This window comes from Dermacentor andersoni, chromosome 8 (assembly GCF_023375885.2).
Source record: "Dermacentor andersoni chromosome 8, qqDerAnde1_hic_scaffold, whole genome shotgun sequence".
In the NCBI taxonomy this organism is placed as follows: Eukaryota; Metazoa; Arthropoda; class Arachnida; order Ixodida; family Ixodidae; genus Dermacentor; species Dermacentor andersoni.
In genome coordinates, this window is record NC_092821.1 from 124485884 (window position 1) to 124503195 (window position 17312).

The 17312-nt window shown below is 50.0% G+C and overlaps 1 protein-coding gene across 1 annotated transcript in view; it reads left to right on the plus strand.

Annotated features, from left to right (window-relative positions):
• The window catches only part of LOC126525546 (nidogen-like), a 46170-nt gene that overhangs the window by 27303 nt on the left and 1555 nt on the right, over positions 1-17312 (plus strand). Inside the window, exons 5-12 of the mRNA XM_050173446.3 lie at positions 2337-2537; positions 2842-3060; positions 4583-4840; positions 7349-7568; positions 9858-10171; positions 13968-14880; positions 16740-17024; positions 17088-17203. Of these exons, the coding sequence (XP_050029403.1) occupies positions 2337-2537; positions 2842-3060; positions 4583-4840; positions 7349-7568; positions 9858-10171; positions 13968-14880; positions 16740-17024; positions 17088-17203 (2526 nt within the window). The remainder of the gene's footprint in view (positions 1-2336; positions 2538-2841; positions 3061-4582; positions 4841-7348; positions 7569-9857; positions 10172-13967; positions 14881-16739; positions 17025-17087; positions 17204-17312) is intronic.

Consider the following 17312-nt stretch of genomic DNA (forward strand, 5'->3'; position numbering starts at 1 on the left):
ACGCGAGACGGTCTCGCAGAAGCATGGATCGGCGCACGCGCGGCACGGCACGTCCGTACTGCTTGCTGTCCCGAACCAAAAAGACAGCCTGTTCTCCCCTGCGCCCCCAAGTAACCCTGCCGTGAGGCGGCGTTAGCAGCGCAACACTCGCGCCATCTCTCGCACTGCGCCCCAACCACATCGACCGCCGCGGACATCACGCAGGCCACGCGGCGAAGCCGCACCGCAGCACCTATGCGGGAAAACAAGATATCTGGGCACGCGTGACAGTCACGCATCCCCACATTATTTATTTATTTACCTTACAGACTCCCGAAGGAGTATTACATGAGAGAGGGACACAATGGAATTAGGAAAACAAAGGAGTACAAATAAATTATACAAGGGTAGCGGTTAAATATGAAACAACGAGTCTCTAACAAATTTAAATAACGCAATAAATGGAGCAAAGAAGACTGTATACAACCTCGCTAGCGATAACATATATGTACTTACTATGGTTATCTGTGATGAATTGTGGAACAAATATGTTTGAGCGTGCTCTGAAGGATACAGGCTCAAAAATGTCAACTATGTCGTTTGGTAGGTTATTCCAATGCAGAACGGCACCGATGAATTGAAATCATCGGCCCAGCCAAGGAAATGCCCCGGAAACTGAGATGATTGTGCAGACGCCGAGATGTACGAGATAGACGAGTGAGCAGGGCGGACGGGCGCGCGTGCTATGGATTGTTTTGTGGAACAGGCAGATTAATGCTATGGTTCTTCGTGATTCAAGAGATGAGAGCGATAAGGATCACTCAATGCTAGTCACGCTCGAGTCGCGATGATAATCTCTGACAATGAAGCGGGCGGCGCGGTTTTGAACTAACTCAAGAGACGTGATTACGTAAGCTTGGTTCGGTGACCAAATAGTGACCGCAAATTCGAGTTGAGGCCTCACGAATGTCTGATACGCGATTTGTCTGGTGAGGACAGGAGCCCCGCGAAGGTTACGTTTAAGATAACCGAGCGTATACAGGCCAAGCCTTAGCAGTTATTGTTTCTATTTGCGTGGACCGTGACCGTGGTCGTTATCAGGTGAGTAATGGAAAGCGGCAAATGCCTTTTTCTAGATGAAAGTTATTAGTTTGCATTTATCAGTGTTTAGGGTCATTTGTCAAGAGAACCAGTTAGTAATACGGTCAATGTCTTGTTGAAGAGCGACGCGATCAGAAGTCGAGCAGATTTGACCACAGATCAACGCAGTCGTGTGCGAACAAGCGATGAATGGCGTTATTTCGGATGGCAGGTCGTTAATGTAAATCAGAAAATGTAATGGTCCGAGTACGCTTCCTTGTGACAGACTAGGTGTTACATCGTTATTACTGAAAATGTAATTATCGACAACGGTGAATTGCTTACGGAGTGTCAAAATTTTCTTGTCCAAAATAATGTTACGAAATCGATGTCTAAGCACGAAAGTTTAGCTATGAGGCGGTGATGAGCAATGCCATCGAAAGCCATGGCGAAGTCGATGAAAATGGAATCTGTCTGTGGGCCCTGTATCCATGTTTAGAAAAATTACTGTAGTAAACCCGATTAACTGCGTTTCACATGATGGCCGTCTTCTAAAACTATGCTGATGTTTAAAGAAGTTAATTTCCAAGTGATGCCCTACATTTGAAAAGATTGTCTTCTAGTAGCTTACCGGGAACGCTCGTTAGTGATATCGGGCTGTAATCGTTAACAGCGCTTTTATCACAGGACTTAAAAAAAGAGTATAACTTTACCGACCTTCCACTCATACGGTAATTCCCCTGTTGATATAGGGAATGCTGAAACAAGCGAGAAAGGACTTTGCTATAGGGTACTACTGTACCTTTTAATATGTTTTCAGTTTATGTCATCCAGTGCCGGAAGAAGTCGATATCTTGCGGTCGTTAATCAACTCAGTAACACCAGCGGTTATTGTTATACTGATAGGGCACAAAGGCTGTCGCGCGAGGGCACGTGCGTTCAATGGGAAATGGCGCACGCGCCAGTTATAGTCTCAAATAGCTACGTGGTGATGGCGGGAAAGAAAAACGCGTGATGATAGAGCATCGCCTTCGGGGAGGCCGAGGTTCGATCCCGCCAGCGAAGACGTAATTATTTTATTTTCTTTGCGGAAGGGAGCTGGACAAGACAACGTCATGCCATGGTCAGCTTAGTCCGGGAATGTTTACAAAGAGAGCGTCGCTTTATAAAAAAACCGACATTTTCTCGCTCTGCGGAGTTGGACCGGCACGAAAAGCGAATAGTTTAGGGTTCGACCCCCTGCCTCTCTCCTCTCCTGAGACAATCCTTCCTCGCAGGCGGCGAGTGCAACCTGACCTCGGAAGTGCGCTTCAAGCAGACGGGCCACCACGTGACCATCCGCGGCCAGTTCCAGGGCTTCGACGTGTTCAACATGATGCAGGTGCGCATGGAGGTGCGCGGAAGCCTTCCCTCGGTGGCCCAAGGCAGGGGCGTCACCGTCGAGGACTTCACGCAGGACTACAACCTCCTCAGTCCGGGTACGCAGCGGTACCTTGGCGGTATGGCAAATCATGAGGAATCCCGCAAGGTGGAGGAAATCTCACGAAAGGGAAAGATTGTCATCCACCCGAGTGTAGCACGAAGCTACGAAAGAAACCCGCACGGGTTACCTTCATAGATTCGTGCTACACTCGGGGGGATGACAGTTTTTCCCTTCCGCAGTAGTAGCAGTAGTACGTAGTAGTAGTAGCAGCAACAGCAGTAGTAGTTAGCAGTAGTGGTAGTAGTAGTATAGTAAAGTCGCGGCTGCCTGTTTGAGTTGCGCGCCGCCTCTTGTTTCAGGCCTGGTCCAGTCGCACCTGTCGCACTCGTTCCAGCTGGAGGGCAGCTCTCTGCCCATCGAGTACACGGTGGACACGATCGTGTCGTTCGTCCAGTGTCCGCACATACCTCCGGGGGCGGGGCAGCAACGCGTGCACGTCTCGCGCAACTTCATTGACTTCGCCGACAAGGACGGCATCGTCCGCTACGCGCAGACCACCAAGGTCACCGCTGTCGACGGTGAGTACGACGCCGCCCAGATGTGTGCAGCTCCCACTCGTTAGCCTGTTAACAACGCGTATACTGAGGAACTGTAGACTTTTTTTAAAAACATTTGTGCCGCGTCGTCCTCTTAGCTCACATTATATCAACGACCAAAATATAGTGCGTCACATATTGTCACGTTGTAGTGCATGACGATGAAGGGCCAGACACTGGCAAAAAACTGTGACTCACGAAAGTAACTGCTTATTGGGCTAACTTGTTGGGCCCGTAAGATCAAGTTATACACTCCAAGCAAAACGAACGATAGCGGCGAGCACAGCCGGCGGTCCTCGAAAATTCGATCCGTGGGTGGGAGGCGTTGGCTACACGACCTGGCGTATATATAGACTCCAGCGATCGCTGGTGCTCGCGTGCATTCTAGAATGTATACAACACTATTCGCGTCGCGCATGATTGCACGAAGTGCGGCGACAACATAGACAAATAGAAAGAGCCATCGACGGCATTCGAGAAAGTTCCGATGAAAGCGTGCTTTGCGTCGGCCGATAACATTGTGACAGCGGTTAGCCGGTGAAAAGCGGTCACCGAAAAAACATAAACAATGCACGCGTGCACTCATACTTCTATGTCGCAACACGTATCGTAATCAATACATGGAAGGCGTACTAGATCTGTACATGTTCTGCCACCGAACGATCGGAGTATATGCCTGCGAATCGCTACCACAGCGCACCGCTCGCACTCGCGACAAAAATGTAGTGCGTCGCATACTGAACGCGCGAATGCGCCCAAATAATACGTGATTTGACATAAATACGCATCTACAAGGTGTTGTAATATGTGAAATAGTTATTCCTTGAAAAGCTTCGCAGCTCGAAAAGAAATTGGCACACTCAACTGTAGTTTATGTCTAACTAATGCGAAGCATTCACGATTGGTAGAGAACGGTTGTGCGAATAATGTAACTGATGTGTAGCGAACGAGTTATGTAGATATTGCATGCTCTAATGTTTACATGTATATACTACGTAAGACAGAGTGTTTGCAATGGCGATATATAGGATTGAAAGCAAACTTAAGACACAGTGGCCCCAGTGCCCACTGCCACCGTGATCGGCCCAGCAAAACAGCGAGCTTAATGCATAGGCTCCCTAAAGGGAGTAACGTGACTTCACTCGGAGAACAATGGTTCGCATTAAAAAAGTGACGAAGCCCGTGACGCAAAGGAGACGCGACTCCGGGTGGAAGAAGTTCGGGGAAGGAATGTATAGCTTGCGGGCAAGGCCAAGGGAGAGACACAAGAGAGTGTCTACACAAAGCTCTATCCTGGCAGCATGGCGGCGCCGCATGCATTTGACGTCTCCTGCCACCTCTCGTAACGTAACAATTTAAAAAAAAAAAAGAAGAAATGCCTGCGGGGAAATGCTTCCTATAGACGGCGAATGACAACTTCCCGTGCATGACCGAAGCCTTTTGACGGTATGCGCGAGAGCTCGTGTAGGCGTCCTTCAAGCGGCTCGCGTCGCCGCCGGTGCAGGTAGCGACCCGTGCCAGGGAGTCGAGTGCGGCGAGCACAGCCGCTGCGTGCCGGACGGCGCCGAGAAGCGGTGCCAGTGCGACGCCGGCTACGAGACGCTCACGCTGCCGCAGCGGGCGTCGGCCGCCTGCGTGGACGTGGACGAGTGCCAGAGCGGCCGCCACAACTGCCACGTGCACGCCGAGTGCGCCAACATGGACGGGGGCTTCGCCTGCCGGTGCCGGCCGGGTTACACGGGCGACGGCGTCAGCTGTCAGCGTTAGTGCCCGCCCGTGTATATATCTATATATTCGTGGCACACCGACCTCAACGAGACTTGCTAAGATTAAATTGTGCGGTCTTTGCGTGCTCAAACCGTGATCCGATTAAGAGGCACGCCGTAGATGGGTGACTCGGGATTAATTTTGGCCAGCTATATGATTCTTTACCGTACACCTGATGCACGGCACTTACGAGCGTTTTTGCATCTCGCACGAACCCATCCCCATCGAAATGTGGCCGCCGTGGCCGGAAATCAAGCCCGCGACCTCGTGCTTAGCAGCGCGATGCCACAACTAAGTGACCACTGCGGGTTACATATAGACTTGTGCATGGCAAATTACGTGTACTGAATTACTTGCAATCAATTTCATATTTATTGCTATATCAACTGTGCATACACTGGAGGCACGTTGCGCCGTGTTCCGAATAAAGTCCACGCTCCAAGTGCGAGCAGAATACGAGCGGCCCGTCGAGCTTCCCACGCGCCGTATGTTGGTGGTCACGTGATGTACTACGAATGCGAAGAATGGTTGCTCGATGCGCCCCGTTTCCCGCGCGCCCAATGTTCGAGATCACGTGATCGAGATCGCTCTGCCACTAGGTCGGGCTGGAGGAGGAGAGAGCGCGTTCCTTAACTGCGAGCTGGTTCCCAATTTATGGTGGGCGCCGCGCCGTGCTCCCTGCAGGGAAGCAGAAATGGTGCCTTTTCCCATCGTACAATCCCACTCTGTCTCCTTATTTATAGCTACGCGCGTGGCCGAGCGCATACGCGGCTCGCATGTCGTACGCTGAAGGCCATCTGCTGCGCGGGCGCCTGATCGACGGGCGATCGTGCAAGGGCGAGCCGAGAATGCCTGGTGGCTGCATTGCGCGCTGTCTTCCCGCGCATGTAGTGTTGGCGGTCGCGTAATGTGAGTTTTGTAGGCGCGGCGCCGTTGAAGTGGTAAATTAAGCGAGCGACTGCACGAAACGTTGTCCGCTTTGCGACGACCACGGGCGCTCCCCCTCTGCAGCCGGCGTTCCTCATCGTGCCAGCGCTGTGACAGCGAGTGCTCGTGGTCATCGAGTGAGATAAGTTCACGCTTGTCTGAGTGCGAGTGACACCGTGCTTGTTTTGTTAGTAAATGAATATTTACTATAATCTATACGAAATACAAAGCGTATATATAGGGGGTGACCATTTTTAAGTTTTCCAAAATTTTTAGATATCTCCTGTTGCAGATAACATAATCCAGAGGCTCACATTGCTTGCACGAGAAATCGAAGCTCATATTCAACTAATTAAGAATAACTAATTATCTTCCAGATTATTAAGATATTGCAATTTACACGTTACACGATACGAATTGCACGTATTGCAATTTACGAATTGTAGCCGGTGTGTTTGCAGGGCGGATCCACTTGGAATAAATTTCCACAATGACACCAGTTTGGAGATATGCGCCATCAAAGTCGTCATAAAAATGCACTGTTCCACATTTTTTTAACAAAACGCTCTTTTGTGCATTGAAGCGCAGAAGTAACTGGAACACATGTATTTCGTGCTACACTTTGGGAAATAATATCTCGAAACTGCTGTCATCTTGGAGATTCATTTCAAGTGGATAAGTCTTCCAAACTCACAGACTGTGATTCGTAAATTGCGATATATACCGTACAGTAATTAAGAAGTTAATTAATGAATTTGTTTCGATTTCTCCTGAGAATAATGTCCGCCTCTCAGAATAATCCAGCTCCAGGACAAGAATTACACTACGTGCCACGGGCAATTTTTTTTAAATTCTGGAAAACAAAAATGACCACCCCGTACTTTGTGTAAATGTCTAATACTTTGCTATTGCTGTTAATGCTTCTCCTCTCGGGCGACACTACGATTTTCTTTTAATTTTATAATTATTCGAGTAATATTGCCTGCGGTAACGTTCAGTGTAATGTAATTATTTTTCTCAGTAATCAATATAACCAGTTACCTTACTGACAAGGCAAGTTGTAGCGATACGACACAGCTCTAAACGCTCTGAACGCTCCGACACACTGGCTGTAACAACTTCATCATGTGAACTGTGTACTTTTGATCTTTTGACACTACTCCCATCTGTAACGCTAGATGACATAATAAGACAGGCGCGCTACACTTAGAACTGTTTAATAGGCAAATTAAAGCTTGCTAAACGCGGGATAAAACAGGATAGCTTTCATAGAGCAAGAGGATAATCATCTACAGATTCTACGCCAAGAGCTTAGCAATTTCATTTCCGCATTCTATAAGGAAACAGAGGTTTGGTTAACAAGGGCTTGACAACTGATTCGAACGTGATATGCCTCTAACAGTTCCGGCGCAGTTCTTACTTCTGCCTAAGGTCTTTCTGTAGCGCCTTCGCGTATATGAATAAATAACTGAATGAATGAATGAATGAATGAATCTTTAATTGTAACGGGTTGCCTTTCTATTTCCCCTGCAATGCGCGCAAGTCACTTGACACCGAGCTGTCGGCCACCCCGCAGGGCTGGAAGCGCCGACGTGCGCCTCCCTGCGCTGCGATCCGGCGGCCGAGTGCGTGCAGCCGAGCCCCCGCCACCCTCCGCAGTGCCGCTGCCCGGTCGGCTACACGGGAGACGGCAGCACGTGCGTGCCTGCCGCCACCGACTGCCGACAGAGGCCGCTCATGTGCGACGAGCACGCGCAGTGCCAGTACGACGCCCCGACCAGGACGTACGGATGCAAGTGCGTGTGTATATGCAAGTGCCTCGACGCTGTGTCTTGCCTCGCCCTCGAAGCATAACTCTCGGGAGTATTCGTTATGCACGTTGTAGCGCGAACGGAACGCAAAAGGCGACAGAAGGACAGGAACGCGGCACCGGCGCGGTGACACGCCGCGGTCCTTCTGTCGCCTCTTGTGATCCGTTTGCGCTATACGCTGTACATAATGCCATACCAACTAGCCCACCAAACCGTCCTATTGAGTATTTAGCTTTTTGGGGGAGGAGCGCAAATTGACACACTTATACACGGAGAATAGACGGCAGACGCGGTACTATGATCAAGCGCGCGCTATGGGGGGGGGGGGCAAGTGAGCGTGCGACTCCTCCTCTTGGCCGACCGTGGCAGTCGCGCGTACACCGCCCGCGCCTTGTCTCCGCCGGGCAGGGCAAAGATACCTTGCAAATCTATCGTGATACGGTACAACATACTTGGGCAACAAGTATTCGAGGTACAGATGCAAGATACTACCGGGCAATTATTGTATCCGACACGATACTGTGCGTTTGTATATTAAGATACTTTGGTACATTCGCAAATTTCTTATTATAGATCATGATTATTATATGTCATGACGTAGCAGCAAACGCGTATGCACAAAAAATGGTTGCTTGGAAATTTCTTCACTCCGATCAACATTATTTCATTTGAATAAAATACCTGTTAATATCTCAAAAGTTTCGTCTTGCTCAAAGTGTAATATTTTCATACCGAAATAATGTGTGAAAGCCACTAGAAGCAAGGCAACCCCATTCTTGCATTCTTAAGGCTTCGTAACAAAGCACTACGCAAGAGAAACTTCGATAACGACATATATAGAGGCATCAGAATTTGCGCGAAAGACGCCGCACGCATTGGCGTACGCAGCACAGTACGGCGGCTGCGAGCAAATGTCATGGCGGCGATGCAACTAAAAAAAAATCAAGAAAACAAATGGTGGGCTGCGCGCAGGTGTTCGCGCGTTTGTTTTGTCGAGACGGCGTGCGCGCCACCACGTGACTCTGCTACAACAATAGTGGCGCTCAGACCACATCACATGCCCTAGTTGGAAGGCTCTGGCGGAAAGATAAAAGAATGTCGCTTCCTTTAGTTTTATTCTGGTGGCTTAGTGGCAGCAGTTTCGGCTTGAGACAGCCAACGTTTGTAGTTTCGCGCGGTGATGTTGCGATAGCACTGTCTTGCATCTTAAGATACACCATACATTATTTCGCGTATCGGGAATACAGATACTGATACACGTCTTGCCAGACGTATCACGATACAGATACAAGATACCCAAAGAGTATCTAAGCCAGTATCTAAAATACATGCATCTTCGATACTGCCCAGCACTGCCGCCGGATGCGAAGGCTGCAGACGAGCCGAGACGGTTGGCGGCTGCAGGCTCGCTGTCTTTCCGCGCGGCTAGCTCTGCAGAGGTCGCATAACCTCAAGTTTCTCGAAGACGCGTCGAAGCGAGAGGCCGCAGAAGCGCTCGCTCCCCTCGGAATGCTCTCTTCGTGACGTCGAGACAGCGAGTGTTCGCGGTCATCGAGAGAGACCTGTTCCTGTTTGCCTGCGCGCGCGTGATAGCATGCTTTTAATGAATTAGTAAGCGAATGCGTACTGTGCAGTTTATACGGCCGATAAAACTACGAACGTTACCTCCTATAGTTGTCTGATGCCTTGCTATCGCAATCGGTGATTTGCCTTTTGGGCGACACTGCGACATTTTTCGTTATGTTTTCAAAAGTCTCATATATTGCGCACAATACCTCAAAGACATGCGCAGAAACGCAAGACTACGAGCGAACAACATAAATAATACTACTACCTATACTCTATAATACTACTACTGCCTATTACTATAATATACTACTGCCTACTCTATAATAATAACAATGATAACAATAATAATAATGATAACAATAATAATAATAATTAATTCAGCATCGTTTCTGCATATACATGGTTCGTGCCTACTAAAGCCCCATAGGGCCGAGCTACAGACAGTAGAAACCGGGCTAGTACACAGATGGGCATATTGCTTATAGACTCAAGCAGCAAAATAAGGTTTTAGTTATCCATGTCAGAAAACGAAATTACAAAATAAGAATGCAAGAAACACAAGCAGATTGCAGCAGAGGAAAAGCACGTGAACACAAGGAACGCGTCAACACGCCGTCAACACAAAGCAGTTGGTAGTGGCACTCGTCTGTCTGTGTGTGTGCGCGCGCGTGGGGCGTCCCCAATGGGTGGTCTTGGTGCTCGCAGGTGCCGCACGGGCTGGCGAGGCGACGGCAGCTTCTGCGCCCAGGAGTCGTGCCTCGAGGCCAACGACTGCCACTCGGACGCCCAGTGCACCTACGACATGCAGATGGACTCGTACTACTGCGCCTGCAACCCGGGCTTCTCGGGCGACGGCTACGTGTGCTACCCGCACGGCGGGGCCCAGAGGCCCGGCTGCAACGTGGTGGCCGACTGCCACCCGCACGCCCAGTGCGTCTACAACGCCTCCGCGGGGCAGCACCAGTGCCGCTGCATGCCGGGTTACCGCGGCGACGGCTACCAGTGCGTGCACAGCCGAGGTGAGTGCGAGGCGTCAACGAGGACTGGCCGAGGTTTTGGACCTCGTGGAACGACGTGGAGTAAAGACCAATGCATCGGTCGGCCTTCCTTGTCACTGTTCGCTTGAGATCTGGATTATTTGCGCATTCCTTTCGAGGTGGCTGCATCTGCTAAAGCACTACTCATATTCTCGCTTTTTTTCTTAAAATTATTTTCGTGCTTCCTTGTTGTATACGATAGGGGAACTAAAATCGCTGTGCACGTGGTCTTGTTTGGGTATAAAAAAACTTTTTTGTTGTAAGTTATCGCTTATGTTTAGCGCTTGCGTTTGTGTTTCGTTTCTTCTTGTGTCCTTGTTCTTGCATGCGCTACATTCGATGCCATTACAAGAGTGAGGCGTTGTCTCTTTCCCCGTAAGCATGACCTCCGAGATATCTCCGAGGCTTGCCGCATGATAGTCTTGTAAAGGCAGTTTCTTTACATGTGACATGTTGATTGCATGTTGTACTAATGTATTTACTCACTCCTGCTATGTCTCAGATCTGAGACAGCAGTATTTGTAAATTTAAAAAAAATCACTAAAGGGAACTCTGGCGCTAGTGTCTACGGGAGCCGCAAGTATGGCGGTTCAGCCAGCACGGGAATGAAACATATGGTCCCGTAGACTTCCTTTAATTTGACTCCGGTAAATTAGAATTTTCGGTTAACTCGATCCCGAATCAAGGTCGCCTCTGGCGCCCCTACATTACTATGGGCCCAAACTTTCGTTATTTCGATCCTAGAATTGACCGTCGCCGGATAATTCAAAGTTGACCGGTCAGCATGCACACTCCTGCCCCCTATTATGACCTCCATAGCGAGCCCTTTAGTGTCAGCGTCTGTCTCGGCGGAGCTTAGCAGAAAGTGAAATCCGTCGATTTTCGCCCTGCCTTAGGTAGATTTTCGAGTAATAACGGTAGCTAATAATGTCAGGTTACGGTATTTAGCCGATTCCAACGCGTGCCCCTTTTTTTTTTCGCTCGAGAAAATTGGGCCGGAAATTGCCTGCACGGAGCACTCGAATACGAAACCAAAACTGCGTTTGTGTGCTTTGCCGCAAAGCACGTCCGGATTGCGGTGAAGCTGACTTTAGAAAACGTAATACTTGCCCATGTTTCTCACTAAAAAATCGCGTGCGCGTTATGTTTGCACTTCGTTTAGCAGCTTTAATGCGATTTCTACGTTTGTTTTCTGCCTTTGGCACACAGAAACGGGCGCGCGTTTGTTTCGGGGGCGTGTTAGAGTCTGGCAAATACTGCCAAATGAATCGCCAGTGTGTTGTGGTGTCTTCTCAGCATCTTGTTCAATTCGACCCGCCAGATGATTCTATCAATTTCGACGGTCCCGTCAGGGTCGAATTAACGGAAGTCGTCTGTACATATATTTGCCTAAATTTCGTCCTTCTGACTTCGAACAGCTTTGTGAACGACTTCGGAAATTTATCATTTCCGGCATAATTTTTTTCTTATAAATGCAACATTTTGCAATGGTTACATTTGTGAGCAGAGACTAATTGTTTTGCTGCGTTAAACGAATGAGTGCTTAGAAGTTTAGAAATAGATTCGAAAAAAAGGAACGATAAGCGCCATATCCAATAATCTCGTACGAATATATAGGAGTCCCATATAAGAACCCATTAGCATATATCGCATGACGTTTGTCCCACACGATCCCCGTATCATTCATATCACGTCATATGAGGGTAAGCCGTATGTTACCATCTGAAGCATATAGGACGAGTACTATATGATTATATGAACGTATAGAGATTCAGTATGTGAACCCGTGTGTATTCGTACATTATATTCCCCCATATGGTGCTTTTCTGCTATAAAAAATGTGGCAGGCAACGCTAGTGCTGCTATGCATGTTTTCAGTGTCTGTTAAGTCGTACCATCGCACTGCTTTAATTTCCTCCAGCGTGAGCCACTTAGCCCATATCAAATTGTTGCTATTCCTGTGTTACTTTAACAACAACGACAACTGCAAAAAATACTATTCAGACTTTCAGAGGAACAATAATTTATTATGACACGCTGTTTTCTGTCAGTATATATGCTAACACGAAATCCGAGATGGGACGTTTGTTTCGATTCCAACAGCATAAAAGAGGGGAATATGAGAGGGAAAATATGGGCAGGTTGGCCTGTATCGGTGTGAGGGAGTACAGGGATTGAAAGATAGAACAAGAAGCATGAATTTCGTAATTAAGTATGGCGTCCCTTAAATAATCGAAACTAATATTCGACAAATTTCGAATGCAGTCTACTCCCGTTAATTCCACCCTTGGGCCGCAAGATTTTGTTGAATTATACGAAAGGTCGAAATGCCAAACACCCGCAAAATGAACAAATTCAAGTGTTTGTTATTGCTCAAGGTACTCTGCAATGTATTTATGTTTCTTACTGTTGAAGCGTGACTTTACTGGCATGCGCCAACGAATGCTGTCTGCCTCAGCGTTGGACTGAAAAACAAGGTTCTAAAAATAAAAGTAAAGTAAAAAATGAAACAGCTTCACGCCTGATGACGATGATGATTTATTGGCATACTCTTTTAAATGGGGCGGTGACAAGTAGTCCCCCAGCCTGCTTGAGTTAAGCAGGTATGCTATACATCCTTTTCATTCAAGAATTTTCGTATGCATCTCCTTAACCTTTTTTCGCTTCCTCAAAGCTTCTACACCTATCTTGTACCGGTATCTATGCCTGTAACGGATCCGGTCGTATCAGTCTCTTCCCCTGCTTTTCTTACACCAGTACTTTAAATGTATCTTGCTTATCTCGACTGCTGACCGGTTGATGCTTACGTCCCCTTTAGATCCGAGCGCTTCTGAAACCTGTACGTTACTTACGGGTCTCACTGGGCGAATCCCTTCGCATTCCGTTGGGATGTGCTGAGTGGTCTCCGGGCTTTTGCTGCAGCAGACATATGGCTCATCTTGTTGCGATGTTTGCTCCGGTACGTTTTTGTCTTTAGACGACCAGCTCGAGCCTCGAATAGCAAGGCACCGCCCTTTGTGTTATCGTACAGATTTTCCCTTCTAATTTCTTTATTCCCATTCTTGTAAATGTCCACGGTCTTTTCCGTTTCCATTATTTGCAGCCGATTTACTGTCGTTATATTCTCACTTTCTTTTTGATGATTCCTGGTTTTCTCTTTACACTTCCAATTATCCTGCACTTGGTTGCCAACTTTCTTGACCTCTTATTCCTCCATTCTGTGTCCTCGCTTTTAAGGTACACGTACTTGTGCACTTTAGCCGGCCATTTATTTTCATCCGTGTTCGAGAGTACCTCTTCGAAACTAATTTCGCACTGCGCTTCACTGACTTCAAAACAGGCCCAATCCATGTCACCCTGCACAGCCTCATTTGGGTTTTTACCGTGGGCTCCCTCACCCAACCGACTTACCGAACTTTGGTTGATCACGTCTAACCCCGACAACATATCCGACTTTAAGCACAGAATGGCATTTGGGAACGTTAGCAGTGGCACCGTGGCGCCTAGGAAAGCAGTATATATGGCGCCATCTGGTCAATTTCTTGTTTTTCAAGTCTTAGTAGCCGCTGTGAGCATGAGGGATCGTCTGCGGGGGTCGAATTTTCCGGTGTTCTAATTAAGCGAAAAATCGAATTAACGAGAGTCGACTGTAGTGAATTGTGGAATCGAATGAGAAGCGAATAACAGGGACTGACTGTTCGATTAGTATTCGAAATTTCGAATATTCGCGCATCCCCATACATACCAGTGCTAAGCGTTCTCTCGCCCGTCGACACAGAGTCCGGCTGCGAGACGTCCGGCGACTGCGCCCCCGTCGGCGGCGCGTGCGTGGCGACGGCGGACGGCCGCCGCGAGTGCCGCTGCCTCGAGGGCTTCGAGGGCGACGGGCGACGCTGCCAGCCGCTGGACGAGTGCTCGACGGCCGACCAGTGCGACGCGAACGCCCAGTGCGCGTACGATGGGCAGCGCTACCGATGCGTCTGCGCCCACGGCTACCGAGGCGACGGCCGGACGTGCAGGCCGCCGGTCGACCTGCCGTGCGACTGCGGCCCGAACGCGCGATGCGTGTTCGACCCTTCGACGCAGTCGCAGCGCTGCGTCTGCGTGCCCGGAACGGAAGGCGACGGCTACGTGTGCCGTCCGACGGTAGAGCGGCCGCTGTCGTGCCTGGACGACGCCTCGCTGTGCTCCAGGAACGCCGACTGCGTGGCCGCCGACACGACGGGCCACGTGTGCCAGTGCCAGCCGGGATTCACTGGCGACGGGCGGACGTGCGCGCCGGCGCCCCGGGCCACGGGAGAGGAGTACTTGCTGTTCGGCCAGGGCATGTCCATCCTGCAGATGCCGCTAGAGCCGAGCAAGAGTAGCCCGGGACGACTACTCCTGATGGAGCCGCATCAGACGGTGGTGGGCATCGCGGCCGACTGCGTCGAGCATCGCATCTACTGGACGGACGCCGCGTCAGGCACCGTGAGGCGCGCCTTCTACAATGGATCGGAACCCGAGGTGTTCCGAGCGGGACTGCGCTCGCCCGAAGGGGTAGCCATCGATTGGGCCTCGCGCAACCTCTTCTGGACGGACTCGGTCGACGACACGGTCGAGGTTGCCTCCCTGGACGGCGCCTACCACCACGTGATCGTCAACACGGGGCTCGTCAACCCCAGGGGCATCGCTGTGCACCCGGCGCTCGGGTAAGCGCTCGTCAGAGCTTCCTTGGTTCGATCGCAAAACTGCATTCGATCAGCTAGGGCGCCGTCACTTGCCGATGAACTCGCCTGAAATTGTGTCGATGAGTTTCTTCCTTGCGTGGGGGTAAACAACGCAAAGACGGTACAAAGCGAGAGCGACAGAACGCAACGCTGCTTGCATGTCATCCTGTCTTATTCCATTATTTTCTACAGCGATTACACGCTCCAGGTACCGGAAGTGATATGATCGGGGTTCCAAATTTGCGCTAACGTCGTGCGCACACGGCACCATTATGTCTGAAAAGAAAATTCCAGGAAAACAATAACTTTATTAAAACTGTATGTGTCCACACGCGTACGCATATAGCAATAATGATTGAGATAGCTATTCGCTTTAATAACGGAAGGATGCACTTGGGACGCGTACATTTGTTGCAGTGAGAATATTTAGGTAGCGTTTGTAGTTTCATTGCGTAGTTATGTTGTGAACAGAGCCGTTAACCAGCACATATGTGGCGGGGGTATCAGGAGGATAGTGCGTGTGTCTCAAAAATATTTCGTAATTGGCGTTCGGCGACGAACGCGTCTCGCAACCAAGAAGGTTTTCCTTTCTTTTTTTCTTTTCTCTTCTTTTAGCAGTGGATCTGTTAAAACCTCGCTGGGTTTTTCTTGACGTCCGCAGCTTCGCCGAGCGGGGGGAGAGAGAGCTGGAGAGAAAACAGAGTATAAAAATAGCATCGCGCAGCGTAGCGACGCGGCGAGGGTGGAGGGAGCCTAGCGAGGAAGAAGGAGCGGCGCGGCGAGGCAGGGCGGGGACATGGATGGTGTGACGTCATTGCTCTCGGATGAAAACCCGCGCGCTCGCTTCGGCGGTGCTCTTTCTCGCAGTGGAAAAAAATTATGCATGGCTTTGCAATCGCGAGCACAAGAGACCAGCGGAGCTGGGGAAGTCCAGCAAAAGTTAGACTAAGTGTGCGGTTCGGCACTACTTTACTCCCCTTCCCCCAGCTCCGCTGGTCTCTGGTGTTCGCGATAGCAGAGCCACGCATAGTTTTTGTTACTGTTTCACAATATTTTTAATCACTTCTTGGTTGCAAGGTGAGCACGCGCTCATTGAATCGGCGGCTTTGTACCGACAGTGCACGGAAGTCCAACCTCCTACCACGAAAACAGGAGAAAAAGGCAAGGAAAGCTATCCCCTTTAAAACACGCGGATCCTCGCATTGTGGGAATCGGTCTACGCGAAGCTTCTTTGATGTAGTTCGTGGGAATCGAGATGTCTTTTCCCCGCGCCTCGTCTCCCAGCTCGCGCGTTAGTGGTGGCCGTTTGCCAAGCTCGTTCTCCGGAAACAGCCGCCATAGTGTCAACATGGCGGAAATTGCCGTAGCTACTCTGGCAGATGCATATTCAATTTTGGGTCGGATTAACGTTGTGTTAGCGAACTTACGTAGGTGGCAGTGGCACATGCCTAAACAGTCTAATGTTGCGTCTTAGACGGTTGAGACAGTAATTAGCGGTCGATCTCTGCCATCCTGCCGAACATTTCTGACATTTCTGTAGACTTTCTGTATAAGTCTTTCTGTCTCTCATGACGCCTTTTTGTTGACTTTACCTGTTTCTCCAAGTTTGTAGGTTTTCTTCATACATCCTGTATGATCCTGCAGACTTGACACGTAGGATCAACTCTACGGCAAGGCTACAGGATGTAAGCAGAAAACCTTTAGACTTGGTATGCAAGATGTTGCCACGAGGGTAAGAAAGCCTACAGGAAGTTCAAACACGTTGTTTGTAAGGGATGGTCATAAGCCGGCTGATGTCATGGGCCGCGGGGCATCTCTCTCCCTTTCTCTCACGCACACAGGCGCCTGTACTGGAGCGACTGGGACCGTCGCTCGCCGCGCATCGAGTCGTGCCACATGGACGGCTCGGGCCGGCTGGTACTGGTGGAGGGCGGCGGCCTCGAGACGCCCAACATGCTGGCGCTCGACCTGCAGCACAACGACCTGTGCTGGACGGACGCCGGGCGGCGCACCGTCGAGTGCGTCAACCTGAACGGCCTCGGCCGGCGCGTCGTGTACACGCCGGCCCAGTACCCGTTCGGCTTGGCTGTGGCTGCGGGAAAGGTCTACTGGACAGACTGGACAATGTGAGCATGGTCCGCGCTCTGCCCATTGTCCGACCGCCACTGACCGGTTCGCTTCGTTTGCAGCCCGTTCATCCACGTGGTCGACCGGAACGGCGGCACGGCCGAGCCCCTCAAGCTGCCGCTCGGAGGCAACGGCAAGCTGTACGGCATCACCGCGGTCTCGGAAAAGTGCCCGCAGCGTAAGTGAGCGCAGACAAGCCGCGACGGGAGGCTGGCATGCGCTACAATCGGTGATCGCTTAATGTGGTTGTTAGGAATCAATGATAATGTGTAGAATTATCACGGACC